General features: G+C 40.9%; 1 protein-coding gene across 1 annotated transcript; it reads right to left on the reverse strand.

Annotated features, from left to right (window-relative positions):
* Positions 1-3,646: 3,646 nt before the first annotated feature.
* Positions 3,647-25,128, reverse strand: CASP7 (caspase 7). The gene is made up of 7 exons (XM_033149633.1): positions 24,894-25,128; positions 22,930-23,045; positions 10,046-10,194; positions 9,177-9,305; positions 5,995-6,170; positions 5,149-5,287; positions 3,647-4,124 (listed from the first exon to the last, which is right to left on the reverse strand). Exons 2-7 carry the CDS (start codon positions 23,019-23,021, stop codon positions 3,901-3,903), a joined length of 909 nt encoding a protein of 302 aa, XP_033005524.1. The 5' UTR covers positions 23,022-23,045; positions 24,894-25,128; the 3' UTR covers positions 3,647-3,900.
* Between the last annotated feature and the right edge of the window lie 1,487 nt (positions 25,129-26,615).

Genomic DNA, 26,615 nt, shown 5'->3' on the forward strand with positions numbered 1-26,615 from the left:
TGCTGAGCAAGTAGCAACTGCCTCCTTATACCAGTCTGCAAAACATAGGCTGTACTATGAGTCATAAGGAAATACCCAAGCTTTTTCCTCAGGACAAATGTACAACCTCCTGTCGAGCTGAAAGAAGTTTCAAATGGGGAAAAACCAGAAGTGGGTAGCATGCTAATGTGCCTTTGACAACACCTGAGAAACAGGCATAGCAATAAGCTTACATTTAACTCAGTCACAAAACACATCCTGGAAAGAGAATGGTTTTGGTTGTTTCTCCTTACAAACATGTGCCCCCCCCCTACACACACACACACACACACATTACGGTCCCCTATATCATCAGAGAAATAGGGGAAAATACTGTAGTAAAAGAATTGTGCTTTATTTTGAATGATCATGGCAACAAAAGGAATCAATGTGATATATATTCCCTGCCAAGCAGTATATTTAAAGATCAGCACAGAGCCTGCAATCCTAGCCCCTTACCTGAAAATAACCCTATTAAATTCAATATTACTAACTTCTCAGTAGACATGGTTTGGATAGCACTGTAATTTTTGAGACTTTCACATAAGCAAGAAAAAGTCACAGCTTGCTTTAACCTGGGCATTCCAAAGGGATCAAGATCTAGGAATTTCCAATCAGTTTTTTGGGGGAATGACCATCAGAATCTTAAATGTGTGCTAATCTTCTCCCATAAACCCATGCTGAAAGAGAAGAGGATGTTCTTTGACCTGCTCTGCAAATGTTCATTGGATAATCCAGTGAGGGTTTATTGACACTTCCTTGTCCCACTGCTTTCCTCTGAAAATAAACTGCTCTTCAGTGCTCCATCAGAGCAAATGGCAATTTGGGGTTTCCCTTGAGAAGGAGCAGGACAAGAGGGAAGCTGCTTGGACCTGTGCCTAGAAGCGCAGGTCACGATTACACAGCAGTTGATCTTGAGAAGGGGGGGGGGTGACCACTTAGGGCCCACTGTTGATTGATCAGAAGGAGGCTGTTGAGCCATTAGCTTCTCCTTCAGTTCCTGCCACATCCTTCTCTACAGAAACTTCTGGGTGTTAAGGTCAGCAGAGGGAGCTCTCTTGGTAATTCTGCTATCCTTAGAAGCATGGAGAATGGTGGCAAGGGAGAGGGCTCTCTCAAAATTGACAATTAAGGCAACTGGTTTTGTTTTTATAAACTTACATTATATTGTTCTAAGCAGCTCTAGGATCAGATGGTGAAGGGTGGCTGAGAAATAAATAATGACAACTACATCTAAGATGGTGGCTATTAGCAAAACAGGTTCAAGAGGCAATGAATACGGGCTGTTGCCTTAATATTTTTCTTACGGACTTATGAAAACCATTTGACTAGTGGGGCACAGGATGCTGAACTAGGCAGCGCTCCCAGTTCACAATATTTCTTACAAGCACTGTTAAGAACAACTAACAAACCTGGAAGCAAACCTGTTTAAAAGAAAACATACAGAACCAGATTTTCTAACAGATGAATTCAGCTTTGCAAGAGATACCTTGGCTGATTACAGAACACTACCCATAATTTCTGTGGATGAGAGCTTGGAAGATACATTCATTCCTCCCACAAAGAGAAAAATGAAACAAGCAGGTTAGAAAATTATCTTTATTTGTTTTTATTTCTTTGTAGAATTAGCTAATGTTTATGAAGTGAAAAAAGATGACCCCATGCTGCTTTATAATAACCATTAAAATATTTATAGATTGGCTCTATTCGCATCAAATATATATTGATCTCTTAATTGAGATTTCCCTTGACGATTCCCTGAAGAACAAAGGAGTTATGCATTTCCATCATATGTAAACAGTTTATTAACTTCAACATGTAAAAAGCTGATTAGCTTCGGTATCTTGAACCACTAGTTTATAGTTTTTACTATTATCTCATTTAAGTCTGAATATAATTGGACAGGCATGTAAAGTCAAAAGAATTCATTAATTCTTTAAATGCAATTTTTTAATGATTAACTGAGATTATTTCACAACCATTTGCAAGGCAAAACTCCCATTGATGCTCCAGTGTTGAAATTTAGTTTACTCTCTTGTTCAAGAAACATACAGGTCTTTGCCAGGATAAATTCATAGGATCGCATATTTCCCACTTCATGGTGAGCCCTAGTCCTGCAGTTGTCACTACATGAGATCCTACTGCTATATTTTTGCATCATGCCAGCAAAGCAATTTGTCTCACTGTGGAATCCATAGTGCACTGGATTTCTTAAGTCACTGGCATTCTGTGGAGATCTCCTCTTGCAGTGATGGAAATATTTCCTACCTGGTGTTGTGTAAGATGTGGTCTATCTCCAGTTAAAATTCAGCAGACTCCACCACTTTTTCCTATCTTGTTTTAAAGCTTGAAAACTACATAAACATTGCCTTTGCACTGGTGACTTGACTGACACAGAATCAAGTTTCCATGAGTAGCTAGAATTCATAGCTCAAACTTACTTCAAATAGCCACAGCACTGAACACAACAAGAAAGAGAGCCTTTATGGCAGGGTTCCTCAAACTCGGCCCTCCAGATGTTTTGAGACTACAATTCCCATCATCTCTGACTATTGGTTCTGCTAGCTAGGAATCATGTGAGTTGTAGGCCAAAAAATCTGGAGGGCCAAGTTTGAGGAAGTCTGCTTTATGGTAATGAAATGAAAGTTGGCAAATACATCCATAGCGTTGGGTATATTGTGGACTTGTTATAATTACCAGAAATTCAACAATTGTACAACACTGTTTGTAAATATAAAAAAGGAAACCAATCTAGAAACAAGAAATATGGCACTATAAAGTGACATGCAGAAAAATGTGAATTTATGGTGTAAGATCAAGAATGATGGGGGTTTTTTTGTCTTCAAGTGATATGTAGGCACCAAATCTGCAATGTCTAATCATGTAGAAAGGGTAACACAATCAGGCTTAAGGCATTTGAAGTAAAGAACTGTGTGGCATCTCAGCAGCAGTTAGTTATTACAAGGAAGTAGAAACTCACAATTTACTTAGTTTGCTATTGTTTTACTTATTGCTTTGTGGAATAATTGTGCTTTGATCTAACTGACAACATATAGGCACCACTGTTATTTCTGTTTGAAAGCTATATACTACACAGCACATATTTTCTATCAAATTGTTATTGCGCCGAAAATGTCATAAGCTGCACTTAACTGTTCAGTGTTCTTATGATAAAACTGGAGTGGTATTTCCATATTTGATAAAAAGAAGTGTTTCAAGTATTTCCTAGGTTTGATAAGGATAGTTTTCCAATGTAAGGAAAATAGAAACAGACTTATCATAAGAGTTTTATCATAAGAGTGATTTTGAAAAGTAAATGGCTTATGATTTCAAACCCACACGGAGACCAAGCAAGACCTATTAATGGATATATCCTCTGATATGTAGAACACCAATGATATCAAGTCCACCATTTAATCACAGAAAACTCCAGTACACCTTGGTCATATTCCTGTGTGATTCCTCCCTTTTATATTTGAGAAATTAAGAAAAATGTTTCAGTGCAATAACACAGTGCCAACACATTGTAAGTAGTTAATATTGGGGAATTATGAGGAATTTCCATGAGGAAAAGCCCACACACGACTCCAGATGAGGAGTCAAGAGAGGTATTAGAGGTATTTTTCCCCCAATGTGGCCAGAAACAACAAAGGACCATAATTATCTATCAATATACACATAAACAGTCAAGGTGGCATATTGAAAAGGATTTTAACTATCAACTGAGGTAATCGTCATACTGCATATTTCAAACATTATCTTGATGAAGCTCTGGATCCAGAGTGGTTTGATTTGAATTGTTTTGATTAAAAGATCCTCATTGTATATTTCTATCTTTCTTTGGAAAATGAGCAGATGATATATGCCCAAACAAATGACATTTCAGAAGTAAACTTCTTTGGTTAGCATGGAGACCACACAAGGAATCTGTTTCTTCCCATTGAAGCGTGGGTCATCACACTGCGATTCATAGTTTCTTGCTACTTTGTAGTTAACCATGGTGAGCATCTGTAGGATCTCCAGCTCTTTGGCATAGTCATTCAGAACTTCACAAAGAGATTGCACAAACCAGGAGCCATTCCCTGGATTCCGCCAAGAATAATAACCTGTGAATAAGAGCAAAAGAAAAAGCCTCCTTACCATAATGAAGGGCAAAAGAGGTATTTGCTGCAAATTACAAATAGGGTCATAATCCAAGCCATATACGTACAAGTGCAGGAGGGAGCCAATTTGGGCCTATAGGTTTTTGTCACAATCATTTGGATTGCTGAAGAGGCAAGCAAAGCATTTTGCTTTTTCAAGAGTGTGAGTGCTTGCCGTGGAAACCCAGGCATGTGCAACGCTCTCGGAAAGTGCATAGGGGCATAGGGCTGGACTGTGCCAACTAAAATGATCCTGGACCATCATGATACACGTAAATAGGGCTGGTTTTTTAAAAGTTTTCCTTTTAATAGCAAATTATTAAAAATATGGAATTGTTAATTTTCCAGTTAGCTGAAATAGAGAAAGATAACTAAAAATAAAAGAGGACATTGATATTGTTAGCACCATAGTTTAGCATGTACAACAAATGTGTGGGATCCCACAGAGGAGATCGTAGCTGCTTTGGTCCTCCTGTTTATTCTGCTGCTGTGCTGTCCTAAGTTATGGTTTGGCTTAGTATTTTGTCCAAACCTGGGACTGTGCTTTAGCTCTCCCAGACAAACCATGAGCTATAAACCTTGCTTACAGCAGCACATGGTTTATATGGAGAGAGCTAAACCATGAGCCTGGGTTTGGATGCCATGCTGAGTCAATCCATGGCTTAGCAGCAGAATGTCAAGAGGAGGAGCCGTTCCAGTAGCTCACATTTGCTCGTTTGCACTAATTATACACACAAACCTGAACACTGAAAAGTCTATATACATTTCAGAAGGAAACAAACCTAATATGTGAAAATATAAAGTTCAGTACTTCAAACTTTCAAGACTGGCTCATAATTCAATGTCAAGAAAATACAATCCTCCATAAAATAGCATTCCATTTTTATTTAAGTTCAGCCGACAAATGCTTATATTTTCCCCAATAATTGACACTTTGTTTTAGTCTCACTCATTTGTATGTCAAGTTTGTCACTTTTTCCATTTATACCTGGTACGGTGGAATACGCATACAAAAAATCTGCTTCTACAGGAATCTTGCATCCTGGATTGGCATCCATTTCCAGATCGTTATTTGGAGAACCTGCATCTGTCTGAATCCCTTCATCAAATTCAGAACCTCGACAGGCCTGAAACCATAATATAAACAGTGAGCAAAATAATTCAGTGTACGCATAAATCACATACAATTTACAGGAGTTATGGAATTTTATGATAATTTTGTAACTGAAATAAGATTCACATTATAACTGAACATATACTTGAACCTTGTAAATGAAATATAGTACGTTAATCACCTATACTAGGATCAGCAGCATCAACCCTATGGGAAAAAAAATTCATCCTAGGGCTACAGCTTAAATATATTAGCTGCAGTTCATGTGTATGAATACACAGATAGGCCATGCCATTGCTGGTGAAAATGCTATTCATTATTTATTAAGTGCCTAATATTGGCCTCAAACTGACATTTTGTGTTTGTGTGTGCAGTTATCCAAAATACTCAATACATGATAAAAAAAAAGGTTTTAATCAGTTTTTTATTAATAACAAATAAATTACCCTAGGGCAAATAATGTAACATCTACAAAAAGGGGGCAGTGAAAGGAAATGAAAGTGGGTTGTGGTATTTGAGACACAAATTGAAAAAAAAACAGAGAAAAGACAAGTATTGAGCATCATTCTCAAGAAAACCTGACCAAATATCTCTCATATATGCTTCGCCTTCCTCTGCAACCATTTTGGGCCACTGTTTCCGATTCTAGTTTCCTGCTGCTAAACCTTGGAAAACAGCTTCTACCCAGCACATGCTAGCTTGCATCAAATACCTCTTTACCTGAATGAAAAACAATTTAGGTTTTCCAATGAGGCTTGGGCACTTGTCTCCTCTGAAAAGACTTGTCAACTCCTTTATTGCCATAGCTCCATCTGTGCCATAGATAAACCCCTCGTCTCCATGGCTTAATAATATGCAGGCGAAACAAGCAGCATCACTGTGGCTTTCAAGGGCAACTGCAAATCAAACATATTTCCTCTTACACAATGGAAATTCCACTTAATCCAAGAGATAAGCAACTACTTGACATTCAGAAAATACCTGAAGGCAGCCCTGTTTAGGGAAGTTTTTAATCTGTGATATTTTAATGTATTTTAATATTTGTTGGAAGCTGCCCAGAGTGGCTTGGGGGACCTAGCCAGATGGGTGGGGTACAAATAATAAAATAATACAATGCAAAGAAATAGAGGAAAACAACAGAATGGGAAAAAACCAGAGATCTGTTCAAGAAAATTGGAGATATGAAAGGAACATTTCGTCCAAAGATTACCATAATAAAGGGCAAAAGTGAGAAGGACCTAACAGAAGCAGAAGACATCAAGAAGAGGTGGCAAGAATACACAGAGGAATTATACCAGAAAGATATGGAGGTCTCGTACACCCTGGGTAGTGTGGTTGCTGACCTTGAGCCAGACATCCTGGAGAGTGAAGACAAATGGGCCTTAGAAAGCACTGCTAATAGCAAGGCCAGTGGAAGTGATGATATTCTAGCTGAATTATTTAAAATTTTAAAAGATGATGCTGTTAAGGTGCTACACTCAATATGCCAGCAAGTTTGGAAAACTCAGCAGTGGCCAGAGTATTGGAGAAGATCAGTCTACATCCCAATCCCAAAGAAGGGCAGTGCCAAAGAATGCTCCAACTACCGCACAATTGCGCTCATTTCACACGCTAGCAAGGTTGTGCTTAAAATTCTACAAGGAAGGCTTAAGCAGTATGTGGATCAAGAACTCTCAGAAGTGCAAGCTGGATTTTGAAGGGGCAGAGGAAATAGAGACCAAATTGCGAACATGCGCTGGATTTTGGAGAAAGCTAGAGAGTTCCAAAAAAAATCTACTTCTGCTTCATTGACTACTCAAAAGCATTTGACTGTGTCGACCACAGCAAACTATGGCAAGTTCTTAAAGAAATGGGAGTGCCGGATCACCTCATTTGTCTCCTGAGAAATCTCTATGTGGGACAAGAAGCTACAGTTAGAACTGGATATGGAACAACTGATTGGGTCAAAATTGGGAAAGGAGTACAACAAGGCTGTATATTGTCTCCCTGCTTATTTAACTTATTTGCAGAATTCATCATGCGAAAGGCTGGACTGGATGAATCCCAAGCCGGAATTAAGATTGCCAGAAGAAATATCAACAACCTCAGATATGCTGATGACACAACATTGATGGCAGAAAGTGAGGAGGAATTAAAGAACCTTTAAAGAGGGTGAAAGAGGAGAGCGCAAAATATGGTCTGAAGCTCAACATCAAAAAAACTAAGATCATGGCCACTGGTCCCATCACCTCCTGGCAAATAGAAGGGGGGGGAAATGGAGGCAGTGAAAGATTTTACTTTCTTGGGGTCCACGATCACTGCAGATGGTGACAGCAGCCACGAAATTAAAAGACCCCTGCTTCTTGGGAGGAAAACAATGACAAACCTAGACAGCATCTTAAAAAGCAGAGACATCACCTTGCCGACAAAGGTCCGTATAGTTAAAGCTATGGTTTTCCCAGTAGTACTGTATGGAAGTGAGAGCTGGACCATAAAGAAGACTGATCGCCGAAGAATTGATGCTTTTGAATTATGGTGCTAGAGGAGACTCTTGAGAGTCCCATGGACTGCAAAAAGATCAAACTTATCCATCCCTAAAGAAATCAGCCCCGAGTGCTCACTGGAAGGACAGATCCTGAAGCTGAGGCTCCAGTACTTTGGCCACCTCATGAGAAGAGAAGACTCCCTAGAAAAGACCCTGATGCTGGGAAAGATGGAGGGCACAAGGAGAAGGGGACGACAGAGGATGAGATGGTTGGACAGTGTTCTCGAAGCGACTAGCATGAGTTTGGCCAAACTGTGGGAGGCAGTGAAAAATAGGCGTGCCTGGCGTGCTCTGGTCCATGGGGTCACGAAGAGTCGGACACGACTGAAGACAACAATAATAATTAATAAAAACTATACGTGGCAAGTCTTTTTTCTGCAAAATTAAAAGGGCGGCTAACATCAATCCTATTCATGTTTACTCAGAAATAACTCTCACTGGGTTGGATCTAGACTTTGTCATGCTTAAAAGAGACCCTTTGAAATAAACAAGACTTAAATTAGTCCCACTGTTTTCAATGGCTCAGTTCTAAGCATGGCTAAGCCTGAACTGCTCACTAGGAAGCGCTTGTACAGTGGTACATTGGTTGTCAAATGGCTTGACTACCAAACAAATCAGCTTCCAAATGCCACAAACCCAGAAGTGAGCGTTCTGATTTGTGAACAGTATTTGGATGCCGAACATCTGACACAGTTTCCGTGGCTTCAGATTGAGTGCAGGAACTTCCTACATCCAATTAGAAGCGGCGCCTTGGTTTTTGAAGCGGCGCCTTGGTTTCGGGAGTCGAACAGATTAAGTTCGACAACCAAGGTACCACTGTATTCAACAAAATTGTTGTGCTAGAGGAAGCCAGTGCAATGATGTCTACTAGTGCAATGGAACTCAACCCTCCAAATCTTCTCTGGGTGGTTAGGAGAACCCCCAGATCAGAGAATGGGGGGAGATGGTTCCATTGAGCAAACAGAAACAGTGCTGCACTGACAACAACCCAATTCGTTTAGTACTACTTAAGTATGTATTAAGAATTCAGCTTCTCAAATGACCAGAGAAAGAACACAACTGAAGAAGAAGAAGAATAGTTTGGATTTGATATCCCACTTTTCACTACCCGAAGGAGTCTCAAAGTGGCTAACATTCTCCTTTCCCTTCCTCCCCCGCAACAAACACTCTGTGAGGTGAGTGAGGCCGAGAGACTTCAGAGAGAACTATGACTAGCCCAAGGTCACCCAGCAGCTGCATGTGGAGGAGCGGGGATGCGAACCCAGTTCACCAGATTACGAGTCCACTGCTCTTAACCACTACACCACACTAGCTCTCTTCGTCTTCTTAAGTAAACTATCTAAACAGGGAACCTAATGCAATTGGTGGTCATTGTTACCTTCCTTGAGTTTATTCTCCATAGCGTCACAGGTGAGATCATTATGGATGGAAACATCAAATCCAATGCTTCGAAAACATTTTAGCAGGTCACCAGCATCTTTATCAGTGCCATTTCGTATACCCATGTCTGATAAGAAACAAAGAAGATTGCTGCTGACTGTGTGGAGGCATACTTATTATTATAGGTTGTGTGAAGACCCAAATGCCCAATGGGAGAGAAAATGATTTTAAAACTTAAAACTTTTGCACAGTATTCAGAAACAGCTTGTTTTATTTACAAAGACCCAAGCAACGGCCAGAGAGGTGGCTCTGTTGAGACTACTGCAGCAATGTTTTGTGGCACCGTAAAGACTAACAATATTTTATGGCACACTTTTTGTGGGCTGTCATTTTCTGGCTATTGCCACTCTTCCTTTACAAAAGTTCAAGGCTGCTCAGAGCAAAATACACCCCCCCCCGCAAAGTAAACACTAAACAGAGTAGCATGCTAAGAAATAGTAATAAAAAATACGTTATCAACAGCATATCCTTTTAAAACTCTGCAAAAAGCCCCTACAAGGGAACACTATAGGCAAGGTGGTTATGTCAAACATTTAAAGCACAAAAGCCTTTCTAACAGAAAGCTTTTAACTTTATGACCGAAGGCCAAAAAGGAACATGCAAAGGAGGGTCCCAAAATTTGAAACCAGCGATAGAAAAGTCACTTTCCCTTGTTCCCATCAAATGTGGCTGATTGATACGGGAGAAGAGTGTCCCTAGATATTAGCATATTGTCTTGAAAAGCACTGCTTGCGCATACAGCTCTCTTGTTCTCTAATAGAAGTACAACCCAGAGTTATATTAAGATGATAGATGTGAAAAACATACTTGTATTTTCTTTGAAGTTCTTGTTGTTTATAATAACACATTTCCCAATTTTCTTGTAGTCCATACGATACAGGAATTCTGGAGCAACAATTCGGTTTCGGCTAGGGAAAGAGGTCTCTGGCTCAATTTCCTGTCCATTCTTCTTTTTTCTGTGGAAATGTTCATAGACAAAAGCATTTCAGATTTTCATTGATGCTTAATTGATTATTAAGTATTGTGTTTCTTTCGTATGTAAGCTTTATCATTAAGATATTTTGCTAGGTTTTCCTTCACCAAACAGTTATGGTAGGGGGATCTTTGTTTTTCCATTTTTGTGCAATACACTGTTTTGTTGTTGTTAGAAGCAGTTAAGGTAAAGGGACCCCTGACCATCAGGTCCAGCCGTGTCTGACTCTGGGGTTGCGGCGCTCATCTCGCTCTATAGGCCGAGGGAGCCGGCGTTTGTCCGCAGACAGCTTCTGGGTCATGTGGCCAGCATGACAAACCACTTCTGGCGAACCAGAGCAGCGCACGGAAACACCGTTTACCTTCCTGCTGGAGCGGTCCCTATTTATCTACTTGCACTTTGACGTGCTTTTGAACTGCTAGGTGGGCAGGAGCTGGGACTGAGCAACGGGAGCTCACTCCGTGGCAGGGATTCGAACCGCCGACATTCTGATCAGCAAGCCCTAGACTCTGTGGTTTAACCAACAGCGCCACCTGGGTCCCTGTTAGAAGCAGTAATCAGTTGTAAATCAGTATTAATGACTGCAGGATGAAGAATAACTCAAAAAAAGAGTTATTTTAGGTTTCCTTGGGAGATCATAGCCTGTACTAATTAATATATTATTCAATACTTCTGTCCAGAAACGTTTGTTTTTCACAGCTCCAAAAGATATATCTTAAATTCGCCTTAATTCTATTGCATCTCTGGCTGTGCATGTTTTGGCCAAATATTTGTCTAATTTTATGTGGAGTTAAATACCACTGGAATTCTTTTGGATTCATACCAATAAGCATTGTTGGGATCAAGAAAACAAATTTATTGAGAGGTGGGCCTTGATTTTACATTTCTTAAATGACCAAGTAAATGACAATATCTTTCCTGATGTCAATCGACAGGGTGTTTCAAACACACTAAAAATACTTTGTTACAACTGTGGAACGTGTATAATGTGGCACTTGTAATAGGGCTAGTTCTGCAGATCAAAGCAGTTGAATGGGCACAAGTAAACTGCTCCCAGGCTGTGCATTTAAGACACACATTCCAACTTTTTAGTGATTTTAAGTTCTTGGTCACAGCATGCTATTACCAACCAAAGACTACCTGTAGAGCATGGGTAGCTAACGTTTCTTCGGCCAAGAATAGAATGACACATGGTCAACCCTCTGGGGGCCAAATGTCAAAGTGGCCAAAGTATGAAAGTGAGGGGTGTGGTGAGAACTGCAGTTTTCAAGCCTACCCTTCAAAAGTTTTTTCCCTACATCTAGTCTACACTATTTTAAATCTGTTGTTGTTGTACAAGTGTACGGAAAGTCTTTGGTGAGACACTCAAAACATTTTGGCATCATAGAAGCAAACCCACAGGAGTGAGCAATAATTTTTTTTTTTAATGGCAAGTTTTTTTGGGGTGTGTGTGTGTGCACAGGTTAGCCACCCTGCTGTGGACCTACTAATACTACACAAGAAAAAGTATGATTACAGTGGTACCTCGGGTTAAGAACTTAATTCATTCTGGAGGTACGTTCTTAACCTGAAATTGTTCTTAACCTGAAGCACCACTTTAGCTAATGGGGCCTCCCGCTGCCGCTGCGCCACCAGAGCACAATTTTTGTTCTCATCCTGAAGCAAAGTTCTTAACCTGAAGCGTTATTTCTGGGTTAGCAGAGTCTGTAACCTGAAGCGTCTGTAACCTGAAGTACCACTGTGCTTCTATTAATCTAGTCCCAAAGAACATTGGTACATAGCAACCTTTCCTTACCAATAGACCATTACTGTGGCCTAGGCAGCAAACAGAATGGGATAATGTCTTTCCCTCTTGTGCGTGTAGAATTCCTACTCATTGCTGGCCTCAGCTGATATTTTATAAAAAATACCCCCAATCCTTAAGACAGTTCCCCTATTTTTTTGTGCGCTACCTGGTGCAAGCATCTCTTTTACATCTCACTGCCTTACACATTCACTCATGTGGTGAAGCAGGGAGGGTCTGCCCTGTTGGCCTCATCCCTGACATAGAGATGTGAAGGCCCGGAAAAAACCCAGAAAAATTTGGGAAAAAACCATTTTTTCCCTGTGTTTTTTCCCTGAAGCCTCTTTTTTTCTTGAAAAGTTGAAAAAATAAAAAAACAGATTATGGAATGTTTTATTTTAACATGATGAATAAAATATTTAATGATAAGGGGTTCAAATATTTTATAAATCATTTCTAAAAAATATCCATGGTATCAGATTATTCTAATTTCTGTGAGGACAAGCAAGTCCTAGGTTACAAACTGAACTCTCCAATGCAAGAACAAGATACATTTCTTCCTTTAGGAGGTGCTGTTGTCACCAGAAAAGAAAAAGGTTTCAGTTTTGTTTTTGCATACGTGTGGTATGCATTGGTTCTGTTCCTCTTCACTAGGCCTCAAAGCACTGGAAGAAAATATAGAGCAACAAAAAAGGTCTGAAAGTATATACTTAATTACAGCTCAAAAAAGGATTCTGATTAAATTTCATGCCCATTCATCGAAACTTAGTCCCACCTCCTTCTTCAGTTCTTTTTATGAGAATGTTTTTTAAAACACTGTAGAGAGGAAATATGAATAATTGTTACTTCTGGATTTTTAAAAATTATGTTATGGAGTTTTTCTCCCCTTCCACATAAACTAGTAAACAGTTCAGGAGATTGTTGCTCCATTTGTTACAAATACGAATAAATATTATTTTAAAAGTAAATTATGTTTGTAATAATAAAATACACTATATTTTTAATATGCTAGTTGTGATAATTTTATGCCCATTAAAATTGTCCATAGTTATATTTTATGTTTCTAAAGTAACAGAATGACTTTCAATCTGGAAAGGAAAAAAAGAAGTGCTAATGTAGCATTTTTTTCAATTTTTCTGAAAATTTCTGTTTCCCCCCGAAAAAAAACGGGGTTTTTTTCCGAGCTTCAAAATTTCCAGAAATTTTACATCTCTACCCCCACACCAGTCTTGCCTCTGGCACCTGCATGTTGAGTGTGGGTGTCTGAAATGGAGTTTTCTGCATGTCAGCAGCTGTTCACAACTCAGGGTGTCATGTGACCAGGGCAACCTGATTTTACACATGTGCGGATCACATGGAACCCCTCTGCATAGGCAGCTGAAAAGAGATTTCTTTTCAGATGCCCATTCAAAGGAAAGCGGAAGTCCAGGGAAGCCGTGTGGCCAGCTCCTGAACACATTAAACCTGTTGCATGCAAGCAAGGTGAATAGGCCTAAAGTATGTTAATTTTGTTTCCCGCTCTGCCTTTATACCATCATGATGAACCCTAGGGCTGCAGTTGTTATTTGGCCAATCTTTCTCATATTTGTCTTCTTGATTTGGGGAAGCTATTATGATAATGCTGGAGAGCCCCTATGTGATTCAGGTTTAGACCTATATTACTGTAATCTAGATTGCCAACTGTGAGAAACAGTTGGTACTTGTCCAAGGATTGGCAGAACAAGAAGGAAGCAAATTTGTAGTGGGGAACAAACCAGATTTTGGAATTTCCCTTATTTGCATGCCAAAGCAAATGATGATAAATTAGCTTGTTTGAGAATAATAAAAGCAGGTTACTGGTTTATATTACTCTTTGATTTGTGCCCAGCACAAGTTATTCAGACAGAGACAGCAATGCAATACATTTTTAGTGAAAAATAAATCTATTCTCAAACTTGCGTTTGTTTACCGAAACATAAAAATTTACAACAAAACACAACTTGTATCATTGATTACTATAAACAGTTTGCTTCCTAAACTTGACCAAAGCAACATCCTGTAACAACACATTCCCATAAACCAATCACACTTTAATGTTTTCACATGACATTTTCTTTGACGCAATACGCAATTAGTTATGTGCAGGACTGTAAACTTCTTACTTTGTTTCAAGGCAAGAGAAGTTTGCGTTTTTATTTCCCCCCAGTGCTATGCTTTAAATAAAATACATCTGTACATGAGTTACGGTTAATCAAAATGAATATTTACAGGGTTAACACTTTTAATCAAGAGATTGAAAAAAAGCATTTTCTGTTAATAATTTTCTAGATATTGTTTTGGGTTGTCTGGATATGATGTTGTGCATAATTGTAACAGAATGAATTTACATTTATTTGAAATTTGAGGCCTTCAAATTCTCATGTCAGCCTGCTCAATTACTGCAAGCTTTAATGCAAATAGTCAGATTTCTGTTAAGAAAGAAGTGTAAACACAAAGATTGAAATAGTATACCTATGGCCACACCTGCATCCACCAGCAAGCAACTCAGGCTGTAATCCTATGTACACTTATTTGTGAGTCACATTACAACAGTGGGGCTTGCTTCCAAATAAATATGCAGAGGATTACCCAGAGAATTTGACTAGTTAGGAGGGGCATCTAACCATTGCCGTGAAGAGGTCTGTCTTATGAGTGACGGTTAACAACCAATAGTTTTTAGGAACCACTCACAGGCTATGAGTTGGAGGTCGTCCTACCATGTCAGACCTTATGGGAGACCTACTGTGCTTTTCAAAGCTCTCCTGCAACAGTAAAAACACACACCCCACCCTAAAACCACACACCAAAAGTCTAGCACACGTACATTCTAGTATCTTACTGCTGAAGCGGTTTAGCTTTCTATAGAGCAAGAAACGGTTGGCAAGCAGTGAGATGTTTAAATTGGCTCCTTTGGTGTGAACCCAAAAAACCCCCAGCCTTCAGCTTAGACCAGCAGCTGAACAATACTGACTGATTATGAAGTGGCAAACAACTTGGTAAATGTTCCAGAACTGCCATTTTCATTAATCAATTGTGGTAGGTCATTGTGCTATGAAAAATGCTGCACTTTTAACTGCTGCTCCCTCATTCATGTTTTTGTGTTTAAATCTTTACATCATATTTATTTCCTGGGTGCATCTAACAAGTAACCTAATAAACTGTATTTTTTTCTGTATGTAAAAAAACAAAACTGAAATGCAAGCAGATTAATAGTTGTTAAAGAAATAGCAATGATGAAAAAAAATATGACGTAGAAAAAAGATTGAGCTATAAAAGACCATAATGGCTGCTACATAGTTTTCAGTGTGACAACTCTGAAAGAGGATGGATGCAGTTGTTGCATGGGGAGGGGGGAAAAGATCATCAGATGGTTGCAGATACAGTTGCTGCAGAAACAAAAACTTTCCTGGGAATAAGCCCCAGTGAACTCGAGTGAGGCTTTGTTCTGAGTAAGCATATATAAGATTGCACTGACAATTTCAGGTAAAGTACAACAAAACAATAAGCAGAACATTATAATTCTCAAATGCCTGTGGAGAGGAGACATGCCGATGCAAAGTTAGCTAGAACCCCCATTAGCTAGAACCCCCCCCCCCATGTAGGTCTGAGACACAGGGCCATGGAAAGTGAATTCACTGGGACCACCGACTACGTAAAAGTTAATTATACCTCAAAATGCTCCTTCCTTCGCAAATTATCAAGTTTAGATAACAGCATTATAGTCCCTTCAAACAAAATAGGGCATCTTATTCTATGAATGCTCTGTATTCTTTTATCCCAGTACCAGATACTATTAATCAAGTCTTCGGTGCAATACCCAGTAAGTCCCTTGAGTAGAGTTTAAACATGCAAACTGAAATGTGTCTAATTTTCAGAAACTATTTGAAAAGCTGCCCTAACTCCTTAGGCCAAATCTCCTCACCTAACAAATCTGGCAAATGCGGGGCCAGAAAAGGGGGGAAAGGAGAGGAGGGGAGGGAGTGAAGTTCTGTTCTACAAATGGCACAACTTTGTTGCAGCCTCCGGCCAGTATGGGTGGGGGGAAAACAACAGAATCTAGCACCACCCTCACCACATGGCTTGGCTATCTTTGTAAACAAGGCAGGACCAAATGTTTTGACCCCTATACCTAATTTAAGAACACGAATAATAATTGGGATCATCTAACCCAACCTTCCAGCTGAATGTATTCCTTCCACCCTCTGATCACTGGCAATTTGTATAACATCTTCTGCACGCACAAACACACCCATTCATACTTTTTACTGTTATCATTCTTTTCTGAAACCAAATTTGCTTCAGCTTCAAACCTCATACCACTCATGTAGCTCCTCTTGTGTTTGTTGTCAGAACTGAAGACTGCTATTACCTGGCACAGCTTTTTAGTCTCTTGCTTGTCTCACGCCATCATGCTATCTCTGCACACAGCCACTAAGGGTAACATGGCACTTGGCCTCACTTGTCCTGGAAGTTGGGCCAACACTGATGTGGGGAGGAGTTGCAGAGTGGATCCCCCCCAACCTGGCATGGAGCTTCTCATGTTACCTGAGCACAAGAAGGAGCTATGCCACACTGGCTACCATCCCATAATGTGAGAATGTATCAACAGACCACTGTTGCTTTCAAGGGAGCAAATACTTCTCCATGTCTATGCCTTACTGACCTGTTTTAATTCACCAAACAAATGTGCACCCCGTCTGTGGATTGCCAGTCAATCAGGGACATCAAAACGCTCATTTTCTGAGCTCAGGATGCTAAATTATCCAAAGATCTGTTTCTACCCCTCCTACAGAAAGTGAAAGGGAGACACAAAGAATGTACAATACCTTGGCTCTTCATCAAGTGGTACACCACTCTGCATCTGAAAAATACGTCCACCTTGCGATGATGAATAGGTTTAGCGTTCTCTATTAATGCCAGCATCCCACCATGCTTACACTACATTAGTGACTGAAGCAGCCTACGGGTGTGTTCACAGACCCAATGATTTGTCTGTGTCAGCAATGGGTCACGCTGGACTTTTCTATAGGGCTATTGAAACCTCCATAACTATGGCCTAACATGCACAGCCGAGGTCATGCAGGTCTCTTCCGCTCCTGCTGACAGGCAGAAAGCATGTGCTTGCACCACTGTGATTCTATCACTGCTCTGCTGTAATAATAATGCACAGAATTGCATAGACACATGTGGCTCTGTGTGCAGAAAGCAGAAGGCTGCTGTCCTTTGAAGCCATCACCTAACTCTAATATACAACCTCACACTGTATCAAAGTAGTGTTCCTGAACATTCTTAAACTTCTTTGTAGAAAAACAAGCATTTCAGTCTATTTAATACCCTATATTTACTAGTATATGAAATTCTACATGTCTGATGTTGGGATCCTGCCTAATTAATTTAGACCAAAAGAGTTATTTGCAGAGTGTTTGAGGACCGGGACATTCGCAGGGAAACCAAAATGCTTGTTTACAAAGCTATTGTACTACCAACCTTACTGTATGCTTGTGAAACATGGACCACTTACAAACGCCATCTCCAACTTCTCAAAAAATTCCGAAAAATCTTACACATAACTTGGGAAGACAGGCAAACTAATATCAGTGTACTGGATGAAGCAAAGATCACCAGTGTTGAAGCAATGATTCTTCAACATCAACTTCGTTGGACTGGTCATGTTGTACAGATGCCTGATTATCGTCTTCCAAAGCAACTACTCTATTCTGAACTTAAAAATGGAAAGCGTAATGCTGGTGGTCAACAAGAGGTTTAAAGACTGTCTCAAGGCAAATTTAAAGAAATGTAGTATTATCTCCGACAACTGGGAAACACTGGCCTGCGAGCGCTCCAGTTGGAGAACAGCCTTCACCCAAGGTGTCATGGTAAAAACACTCAAACTCAGAATGCAAGAGAGAAATGTGGTAAGAGGAAGGCACGCTTGGCAAATCCACACCATGATCAACTCCAGCCTGGAAACCAATGTCCCCACTGCGGAAAGATGTGTGGGTCCAGAACTGGCCTCTACAGTCACTTACGGACTCATTGTTGGGTGTTTATGGAAGACAATCTTACTCGGCTACGAGTGATCGCCAAAGAAGAAGAAGAGCTTCTTAGCATAGTTCAGCTGGGCATTGAGGAGGTACAGTAATCTCACAGTGTACCTCCCCACGTCCTTGATAGATTGTGGGGAGTACAGCATGAATTCAGCGGCAAGAGGATCAGTAACCTGTGCCTGGCTACATATAGGCTGTTAGTTGTTCCCCTGTGCAACAAAGCAATGTTCTTCTCTTTGGCAATGAAGGTTAATTTCACAGAAGTCAGCTTTTAAAGGACACGGCAGCATAGAGTGCAGAACATGCCTAGATCAGGAGAGGACAAATGTGTGCAAACTTAATTAATTTCCCCCCAATAAGTTTTGCTATGCACGTTTTGCTTCTCTAAGAGATGACAGGAACCTGTCAGCCATCAAAAGTTGGTGGAAATTAACAACCAAGAGAGGGGGTGGTGGAAGACAAGACAGGTAACAGAAATAGGCTGGCACGAAACCCTCCCCCTTCCGTTACATCTCAGAAGTTGTCAACGTAAGTAGTGATTAAGCTATGTGCAAGCACCGTTAAAGAAGAATGCAAGGCCTCTGGAACAAGGTCTTCCAGGCTCCTTTTCTTCAGCAAAATACTGAAGTCACGCAGCGGATCAAGCTTTTGAAAAGAGAAATGACCCAAAAAAGTAGAACTTGGATGACGACAGTTTTGGATTACAATTCAAGAGCAACCCCCAAACTATTAGTGCAGATCAGAATATGGCAAGTTCAGAAATATGCCAAACATTAATGTGTTGTATCTAAATTACTTAAAGAAATGCATTCAGGCGCTCACCAAACTAGGATTCTTGTGCATGCCGTGCGCACCCACATTTCATAAAACATTTCATAAAGTTCAACATGGATGTTATATGCATGCTCATTTGCCCAGTTAGTGAGAACCAGTGTGGTAAAATGGTTAGTGTCAGATTATGACCTGTGATGTAAGAATTAGAGACCCCCAGGTGTATATTTTATTTTTATTATTTTAATAATGTTTCATTTAACCTTTTAGAATGTATTAGGCTTGCTTTCTGTGTGAAAGTTATACAAATGGCAGGATGTTTTAGCACCAGAGTATCAATCGGCTATCCTTGAAACTATCTGAGACCCAGGAAGAGGATTTTATGATGCTGTTCCCTCATTGAAGGCTAGGTTGCCAGGGTAACGCTGGACACCCGAGACCTAAAATGGTCAAATGGTCTGGGAACCTTGGGGCCAGTCCAAGGTGATGCGGGAGTCAAGATACCAGTATGGAGCCATGTGTGCTTTACTTCTCATGACCTGTAACCTTTCCTGATGTATGTGAAGATGTTTTATGACTCTTTGTTTGCTGTGTTTGAACTACTATATGAGCTTTGGTTCTGAAGTGCCTTGGGGCAGACCTTCTAAACTGGCAGATTGAGTTGAGTGAGCTCAGTCCTATTGCAAAGCTATAATAAATGCTGGGTCCCTAAATCTGGATGCTGGACCTTGGAAACAGTTTCCTTGGTCTGTGGTTCATTCAAAAGGTGGTTGTTCCTCACCTGGGTAGCGAACAAGGTGGTGTAGAGGTGAATTCTTACCTTGGAGACCAAATTGCAAACCTACTCAGCCATGCAACTCACTGGATGAATTGGGCCAGTCATTAGCTCTGTCTAACCTACCTCACAGGGTTGTTGTGAGGATAAAAGTGGGGAAGGGGAGAGCCATGTGAGCTCCATAAAGGAAAGGCGGGATATAAGTGCAAACAATAAAATAAACGTGCAGGCGCACTTACATACTGAGTTTGTAAGAATTCTGACTCTTTTTTACTCCTTGCCCCAGATGAAAAACAGTGGAAAAAACAACTTGTCACACAGGTGTATGTACATGCCATGTGCATGGTGTAGGCATGGTAGCAAAAAGTGCATATATAAGATCCCTAATTGGGTGTACATGCTCTGGATCCAACTAACATTGAGGTCAAAGTCCTGATGCCTTTAAGTTAGTTGAAATGCGCTTAGAAATGCTATACTCGGAATGTCAACGAATCACCAACACAAACCGCAATACTGGAAAATAAAATAAAAAATTCCTTCCAGTAGCACCTTAGAGACCAACTAAGTTTGTTCTTGGTATGAGCTTTCGTGTGCTGTAACTGCAATATTGGAAGTAATCTAAAAGACAATTTCTTATTTGGAGTGTGTATACTTGTAGATTATTCACTGATTCTTGTTATGAAATATGAGTTGCCTCACTCCCACTGCAATTAATCTTGTGGCAATGCGGTCGCAGAATGGTTTCACTATGTACCAATAATTTGGCTCCATACACATCATCAGGTAACAAATGCTTTAGAAGTGGACTGCTTGTGGCATGCTAAATGTGCCTCACTGCACATTTTATCAACCCTCATTGAATTATGCAGAGAGCGCTATGTTGATTGGCCCACAGAACTGTGTAGCAGAACCATTAGTTTGATTTAATCTAAATGAAAGAAAGATAATGGAATCCAACAGAAATAAATTAATGTCAAAAGATTCCCCCCTGCTGCCAAATCTTCCTCACTTTGTGTTTTGTCATTGTACTTTCAGTGACATTTACAGTAATGTAATACAATACGCATTAACTTTTAAGCTGTGACAAGTAAAAACAGATCTCAAAGATCTTATGACTTCTAACAAGCAAAAAGTTATATTCATCTGCCATCTAGTGGGAAGAAGATATACAGGTTTGTTTAAAAATCCAATCCAATCAGTAGACGACTTCTCTCAAAATACAACAATTTTGCCTTAAAACTAAACCAAAGACAGAGAGCCCAAGACGCTCCAGATGTTGGATACAACCACCCATCAGGCATAGCCTGGTCCAGATGTGAACTGTAGTTCAGCAACATCTGGAGGGCCATGCGCTCCCCATTCCTGCACTATAAAAAGAAACATGAGGTCATCCATCACATTAAGTATTCTTAAGATTTTAATTGTATTTTTATTGCTTCTTTTATTTCTCGTATTGTTTTTCATTTAATTACAATTTGAATTTAATGGAATTCAAATTGTACCACAGTAAAATACAACCTGTAAGAAATGAAGGCAGAAAGGAAAATACAATTGAACATAAATAGTATCTAGAATAAAGGTAAAGGGACTAACTGTTAGGTCCAGTCGTGAACAACTCTGGGGTTGCGGCGCTCATCTCGCTTAACTAGCCGAGGGAGCTGGCGTACAGCTTCTGGGTCATGTGGCCAACATGACTAAGCCACTTCTGGCGAACCAAAGCAGCGCATGGAAACGCTGTTTACCTTCCCGCTGGAGCGGTACCTATTTATCTACTTGCACTTTGACGTACTTTCGAACTGCTAGGTTGGCAGGAGCAGGTACTGAGCAATGGAAGCTCACCCCATAGCGGGAATTCGAACCGCCGAACTTCTGATTGGCAACCCTTAGGCTCTGTGGTTTAGACCAGTGTTCCCCAACCTTGGGCCTCCAGCTGTTTTTGGACTACAGCTCCCATCATCCCTAGCTAGCAAGGCCAGTGGTCAGGAATAATGGGAGTTGTAGGCCACAAACAGCTGGAGGCCCAAGGTTGGGGAACACTGGTTTAGACCACAGCGCCACCCATGTCCCAGTATCTAGAATAGTGCATTACAATTACTACAATAGGCAGAAAAATAAGTGGTCTGCTAAGACCCTGTGCAATGTACAAGCGGCCCATGGGGGGTGGGGAGGAGTTTGGGAAGGCACTGGCATATTAAGTATTTAAGGCAAGGCCCAGCCTCACAGTTTGGACTGGATACAAAAGTGTGGCAGTCAACTTTATTTAAGTGGTTCCTTTGAAATATTCCCACATGGGAGGAGACAGAGCCAGGGAAATGCATCATAATCTGTCTCTCTAGCTCTCTAACCATGTTTTAAACAGGTACCCACTCACCTGCCTCTTACAGATGCAGCATGATCAGAAGTCAACAGAAAGTGAATGAGAGAGAAAACACTACATACTAGGTTCACCTTCTTTTGAAACCTAAAACGTTCTACCTGTTAACAATCATTATACGTTTCTTGAGTAATCCACATACTAGCATTTAATTTGACCTCTTCTAGGTAAAAAAAAAAAAGTTACTACCATGATTTTGAGAATCCCTAAAGGCAGACACACACAAAATACACAAACTTGCTGCCACTTGACAACAGAAATTAAACAGTTACAGGTAGGTAGCCATGTTGGTCTGCCGTAGTCAAAACAAAAATTTAAAAAATCCTTCCATTACTGGAAGAAATTAAACATACCCACATACCAATTAAAATAGGCTGCACTACAGGTTCTCAATATTTGCCCTTTAAAAAATAGAAGCCAATCACGTCCAGTTGGCTGAATCTTAGCAAACATGACCAGTGGAGGTCAGGTACAGTGCCCCACCCAATCTGCTTGTGTTGTGTCTCCACCCTTAACAAACAAGCTTATATTTAACTTGTGAATGAATACTGTGAATAATTTAACTGAAGTAAATATCCACTCGGGACTGACAGTGGTTATAAATACAAAATATAATTAACAGCTATTCTTGGAATTTAATATTCAGAATTCAATTTAAAAGGAAAAGTAATAGTTTGAATTATAAGATTCCCATCATGTGGAACAGGTGTAAGGTTTATTTCTAGTATGTAGTGCATTTATAGGTCTGTCTGTATGCAATGCTCTCTTCCTTTTGTGCTATTGGACGGCTGAGTTTGAAGGCTGCACAGCAGAGGAACCAAACACAACAGCTGCACTGGCAGAAAGTTGTTGCACAACCAGTGGTATTTTCCCATTAGAATTCTATCAGTGGATCCAGAATAAAGTCAAGATAAATTTCTTTTGGACCAGCTAACAAACATGTGCCTTACTTTGAAAAGAGTGAAGATCGCTGTCTTCTATCTGGCTTTGCATCTGGAACATCACCATGGGCACCATGGTCTCTTTCATCATCATCCTGCATCTTTGTTGGCAAAGGATCTACCGACTATTTAGAGAAACAAATGACAAGAATGCTATTAAAATACTTTTAAAAGCCTTTTTTTTTTTGCCCATTTCAGAATTACAGAAAAATTGTGTTCTCAGAGCCGATTAAAAAAAAATACTTTCAAAATTTAGGAAATTTTAGAATTTGAGAGTTTGAATTTTGCTTTTGAAGTTCAACTTAAGAGAGATGCTTTTCAAAGCTAAATATCCAGACATCTTGAGTACCTAGCACCTCCCTTCCTTGTATACTCATCTACACATAGAGGTGCACAGTTGGCAAGGAAATCCCACATGTGCATATATCTGTGTACAAGAGAGATAGACTGTACTCAGAACCTTTAAGGCTGCACTCCTATTCACACTTGCTTTGGAGCCCCTGGGTTACATCTGGAAATCATTGCTTTTCCTTGGCTTCTCCCCACACCAGCTTAGGAATACAGAAACGCATGACTGCTTTTTACCTGGTAGGCACCTCTTGTTTCCAGATGAAAGGGTGGTTGTTAGATATGAAAATGTCGAGCCACACACTTCTGGAGGGGTGAGGTGTAAAGGGCCTAAAGTTGTGTGCCCCTTCCTTTACCTTTCAAGCACCCCTAAGAAGAAACATACGGAAAGCTTGCTGGATCAGGCCAATGGCCCATCTAGTTCTGCATACTATTCAGTGGCCAACCAGTTGCCTATTGGAAAGCTGCAAGCAGGACCTGAGCACTGTTTCCTCTTGCCATGAATGAAAATTCTCCCTGCATTATCTGCATCATCACAAAGGCAACTTCTTTATTCCTGATGAGAGGGTAGGCTGTACAGAAATTTTATACTGTAAGTCCCTCTGAACAAAATGGAATCACTTTCTAGGCTTCATAAGGTGGTCATTATCTATACTAGGCAAATTGTAGGATGCAAACTGGGCAGTGAAAAACCCCAGTATCCGGCTACATTTCACAGAATAGTGAAAATAATCTGTATCATGCAATCTTGTGGTAACAAGTCTGCATTATGCAATCCTGAGGAAACAACGTAGATCAGGATTATTACCCATGAATCTGCTTAACGTTCTTTACTTTTTTATTTATTTTAAATTTACGTAAATGACAAGTTATTATGAGTGCAACAGTAGAATTAAAGTGTGTGACTGATACCAAAGGAGCTGCAAAAACATTAGAATTGAGAAGGGTAGAAAGGAGAGTTTGGTGGCACTACAGTTAATCCTCAAACACTGACAGCCTCCACAATCTTTTAAGGCTCTGTGACAGAGCATCTGCTTCACATGCAGAAAGTCCCAAATTCAACCCCCAGCATCTCTAGGTAGGACTGGGAGAAACCCGTCTGAAATCCTGGACTCAATTGACAGCAGCTTCCTAGGCTCCTTTTCATCAGGTCAGCTACCCCCAGCCTAGAAATACAGTGACAGGTCAGCAGGCCTCTGTAGCAACTGGCAGCTTCCTCAACAAGCAAATTCACCAGGTCAGGGTTGTTGTTATTTTTACAGGCAGGAATGCTGTAGCCAGGATTTAGGGGTGCTGCTTTCACCTCCAGAAAACAAGAGAGACAGTCGCGAGTACAGGAAGTGGGGGGGGGGGGAACAGATATTGGAAACTAAGTGGGCGGGCGCAATAGGTTATCAATAAATCCTGCAAAGGGTTGAAATGGGCGAGGCGCAGAAGCAGAGAACTTCAAAGGAAAAGGAAACGGGACGGAGCCCGGCGCAAGACGCCAGGAATTGGAGGCTCGACGGGGCAGGCAGGGCCAAAGCGAAGCGTGAAGCGTCGGAAAGGGCGCAGCTGCGCGTAAAGAGGCAGGCAAGCGATGGGGGCCGAGCGTTCCCCTCCACCCCACCCCGGGGGAAACTTGCCTGGGCGCGCTTGGTGAGGAAGGGGCAAGCGGAGCGTCCCACTCCGTCGGAGCTCTGCTACGTGGAGCCGCGAAAGTGAAAGCGAAAGGTCCCGCCTGGGCGGCGCAGGAACCTTGCAGCGCCCCCGCCCGGGCAAAGGTCCCAAGCGGAGTTTCTCCGTCCCCGGCAGCCCTTTGGAAAATAATAAGGCACTGCAGGTGTTCATTCATGGCCTGAAGTCACTTTGCACTCATCACCAGCCTTCTAGGCGCACCCGACACGCCAACCCCGCGGGGCAGAGGACGTGTCCATTTCATTGGGTGTCGTCCGGGGAGATACACGCGCGACCACATTTCGAAGGAAGGGAAGCGACGCGCCTTTGCAGTCTAAGGAAGGGAGGGCGGGCGCACTTCAGCCTGCTGTCTAAAATTATCCGATTGCACCATAGGGCAGATTCCACCCAAGCAGGCAGGCACCGAGGGAAGACGTGGGGGAAGTAAAATCCTGGGAAGGGATAGGGAATTCCCTCCGGCTTCTCTCTCCCAGCACGTGGCTTGGTAGGGAAGCTGTGGTTGGGGAATGTTGGAGCTGAGCTGAGTTTGAATTCCTGGGAAGCTCACCCAGTGGCGATTCTGTGCCACAGACTCAAGCTAATATATATTTGACTTCACTTAGCATTTAAAAAAAAAAAAAAAGTTTGTTTTTTGTTAACTTTGTGTTAAATATGTACAGTATTCTGTAGTTGACCTCCTTTGCAATGTTTTATTTTGAAATCTTTAAGATAATATTTTAGTTTTCTGTTAATTATGTCGCTTTGACTGTATACACTATATCTGACTTTCTTCAGATTGTTTTATTGATGTTTTCATATGCTGTAAACTGCACTGAGATTTTTCTTAAAAATATAAAAGCGGTATAGAAATAAAATAAAAATAATAATTAATAATAAATCTCTATAGCTGGCAGCACTTGCTTTGAGGGGGTTGGGTACACGCCATACATTGAAATCACATGATGCCTCCCAAAAAATCCTGGGAACTGTAGTTTGTTAAGGGTGCTAAGGAGCTGTAGCTTCCTGAGGAGTGCAGTTATTACAATGCAGTTAGAATTACAATTCTTCAAGGGAGGAATCGTGCACTTTAGATGTATTGTTATAAGTAAAGGGTTAGAATAAGGGCAAACTCGTCAATTCACCAGTTAAGCAAAGTTTGGTTAAAACTATGCCAAGTGCAGTTGCATTAAAGTTTAGGATCACAAGCCCAGTCATTTAACATTGCCAGCTGGGGATAAGCTGATTGCTGGTAATTATCACATTAAAAGATGGGTCCTTGGGTCTGGAGAAAGGTGTAGAATTTCAGCCTCCATGAGTAGGAAAACAGGGAAGGGGGCAAGGCTTTGCCCAGAGAAGGGAAAAAAGTGTCAATTTACAGGAGGCTCTGGTTTTTGGAGAAAGGTGTTCTGGAAGGTGAAGGGGAACAAAGGGAGAACCATCTTGGCTCTAGCTGGAGGAGGCTGCACTGAGGCACTTGGAGCCATGACTGACTGCTGCTTTGGTCCCCCATGCTGAAGCAACAAGAGAGGCGATGAGAGACACTCCGGGGGCATAATGTTCTGCACCACCTCCAGTGAAGACTTCCAGGTGTCAGTGAATAAAGGCACTGGTCTCCACTGCTTTGGATCTTTCCAATGGAAACACAACCCTGGGTAAGTGCCTGAAGCTCCTAGAATCTCCTGCAGCCACTT

The sequence above is a fragment of the Lacerta agilis genome, chromosome 5 (assembly GCF_009819535.1).
Source record: "Lacerta agilis isolate rLacAgi1 chromosome 5, rLacAgi1.pri, whole genome shotgun sequence".
NCBI lineage: Eukaryota > Metazoa > Chordata > Lepidosauria > Squamata > Lacertidae > Lacerta > Lacerta agilis.

Bases quoted from the DNA above. Each gene is read 5' to 3' on its own strand.
- CASP7 (XM_033149633.1), bottom strand. From the start codon at position 23,021: ATGCAGGATGATGATGAAAGAGACCATGGTGCCCATGGTGATGTTCCA. The intron at 10,195-22,929 runs GTAAGGCACATG...ACATTTCCACAG, and splicing joins CGATCTTCACTCTTTTCAAA to AAAAAAGAAGAATGGACAGG. The intron at 4,125-5,148 runs GTATAAATGGAA...TCTTATTCACAG, and splicing joins TGCGTATTCCACCGTACCAG to GTTATTATTCTTGGCGGAAT.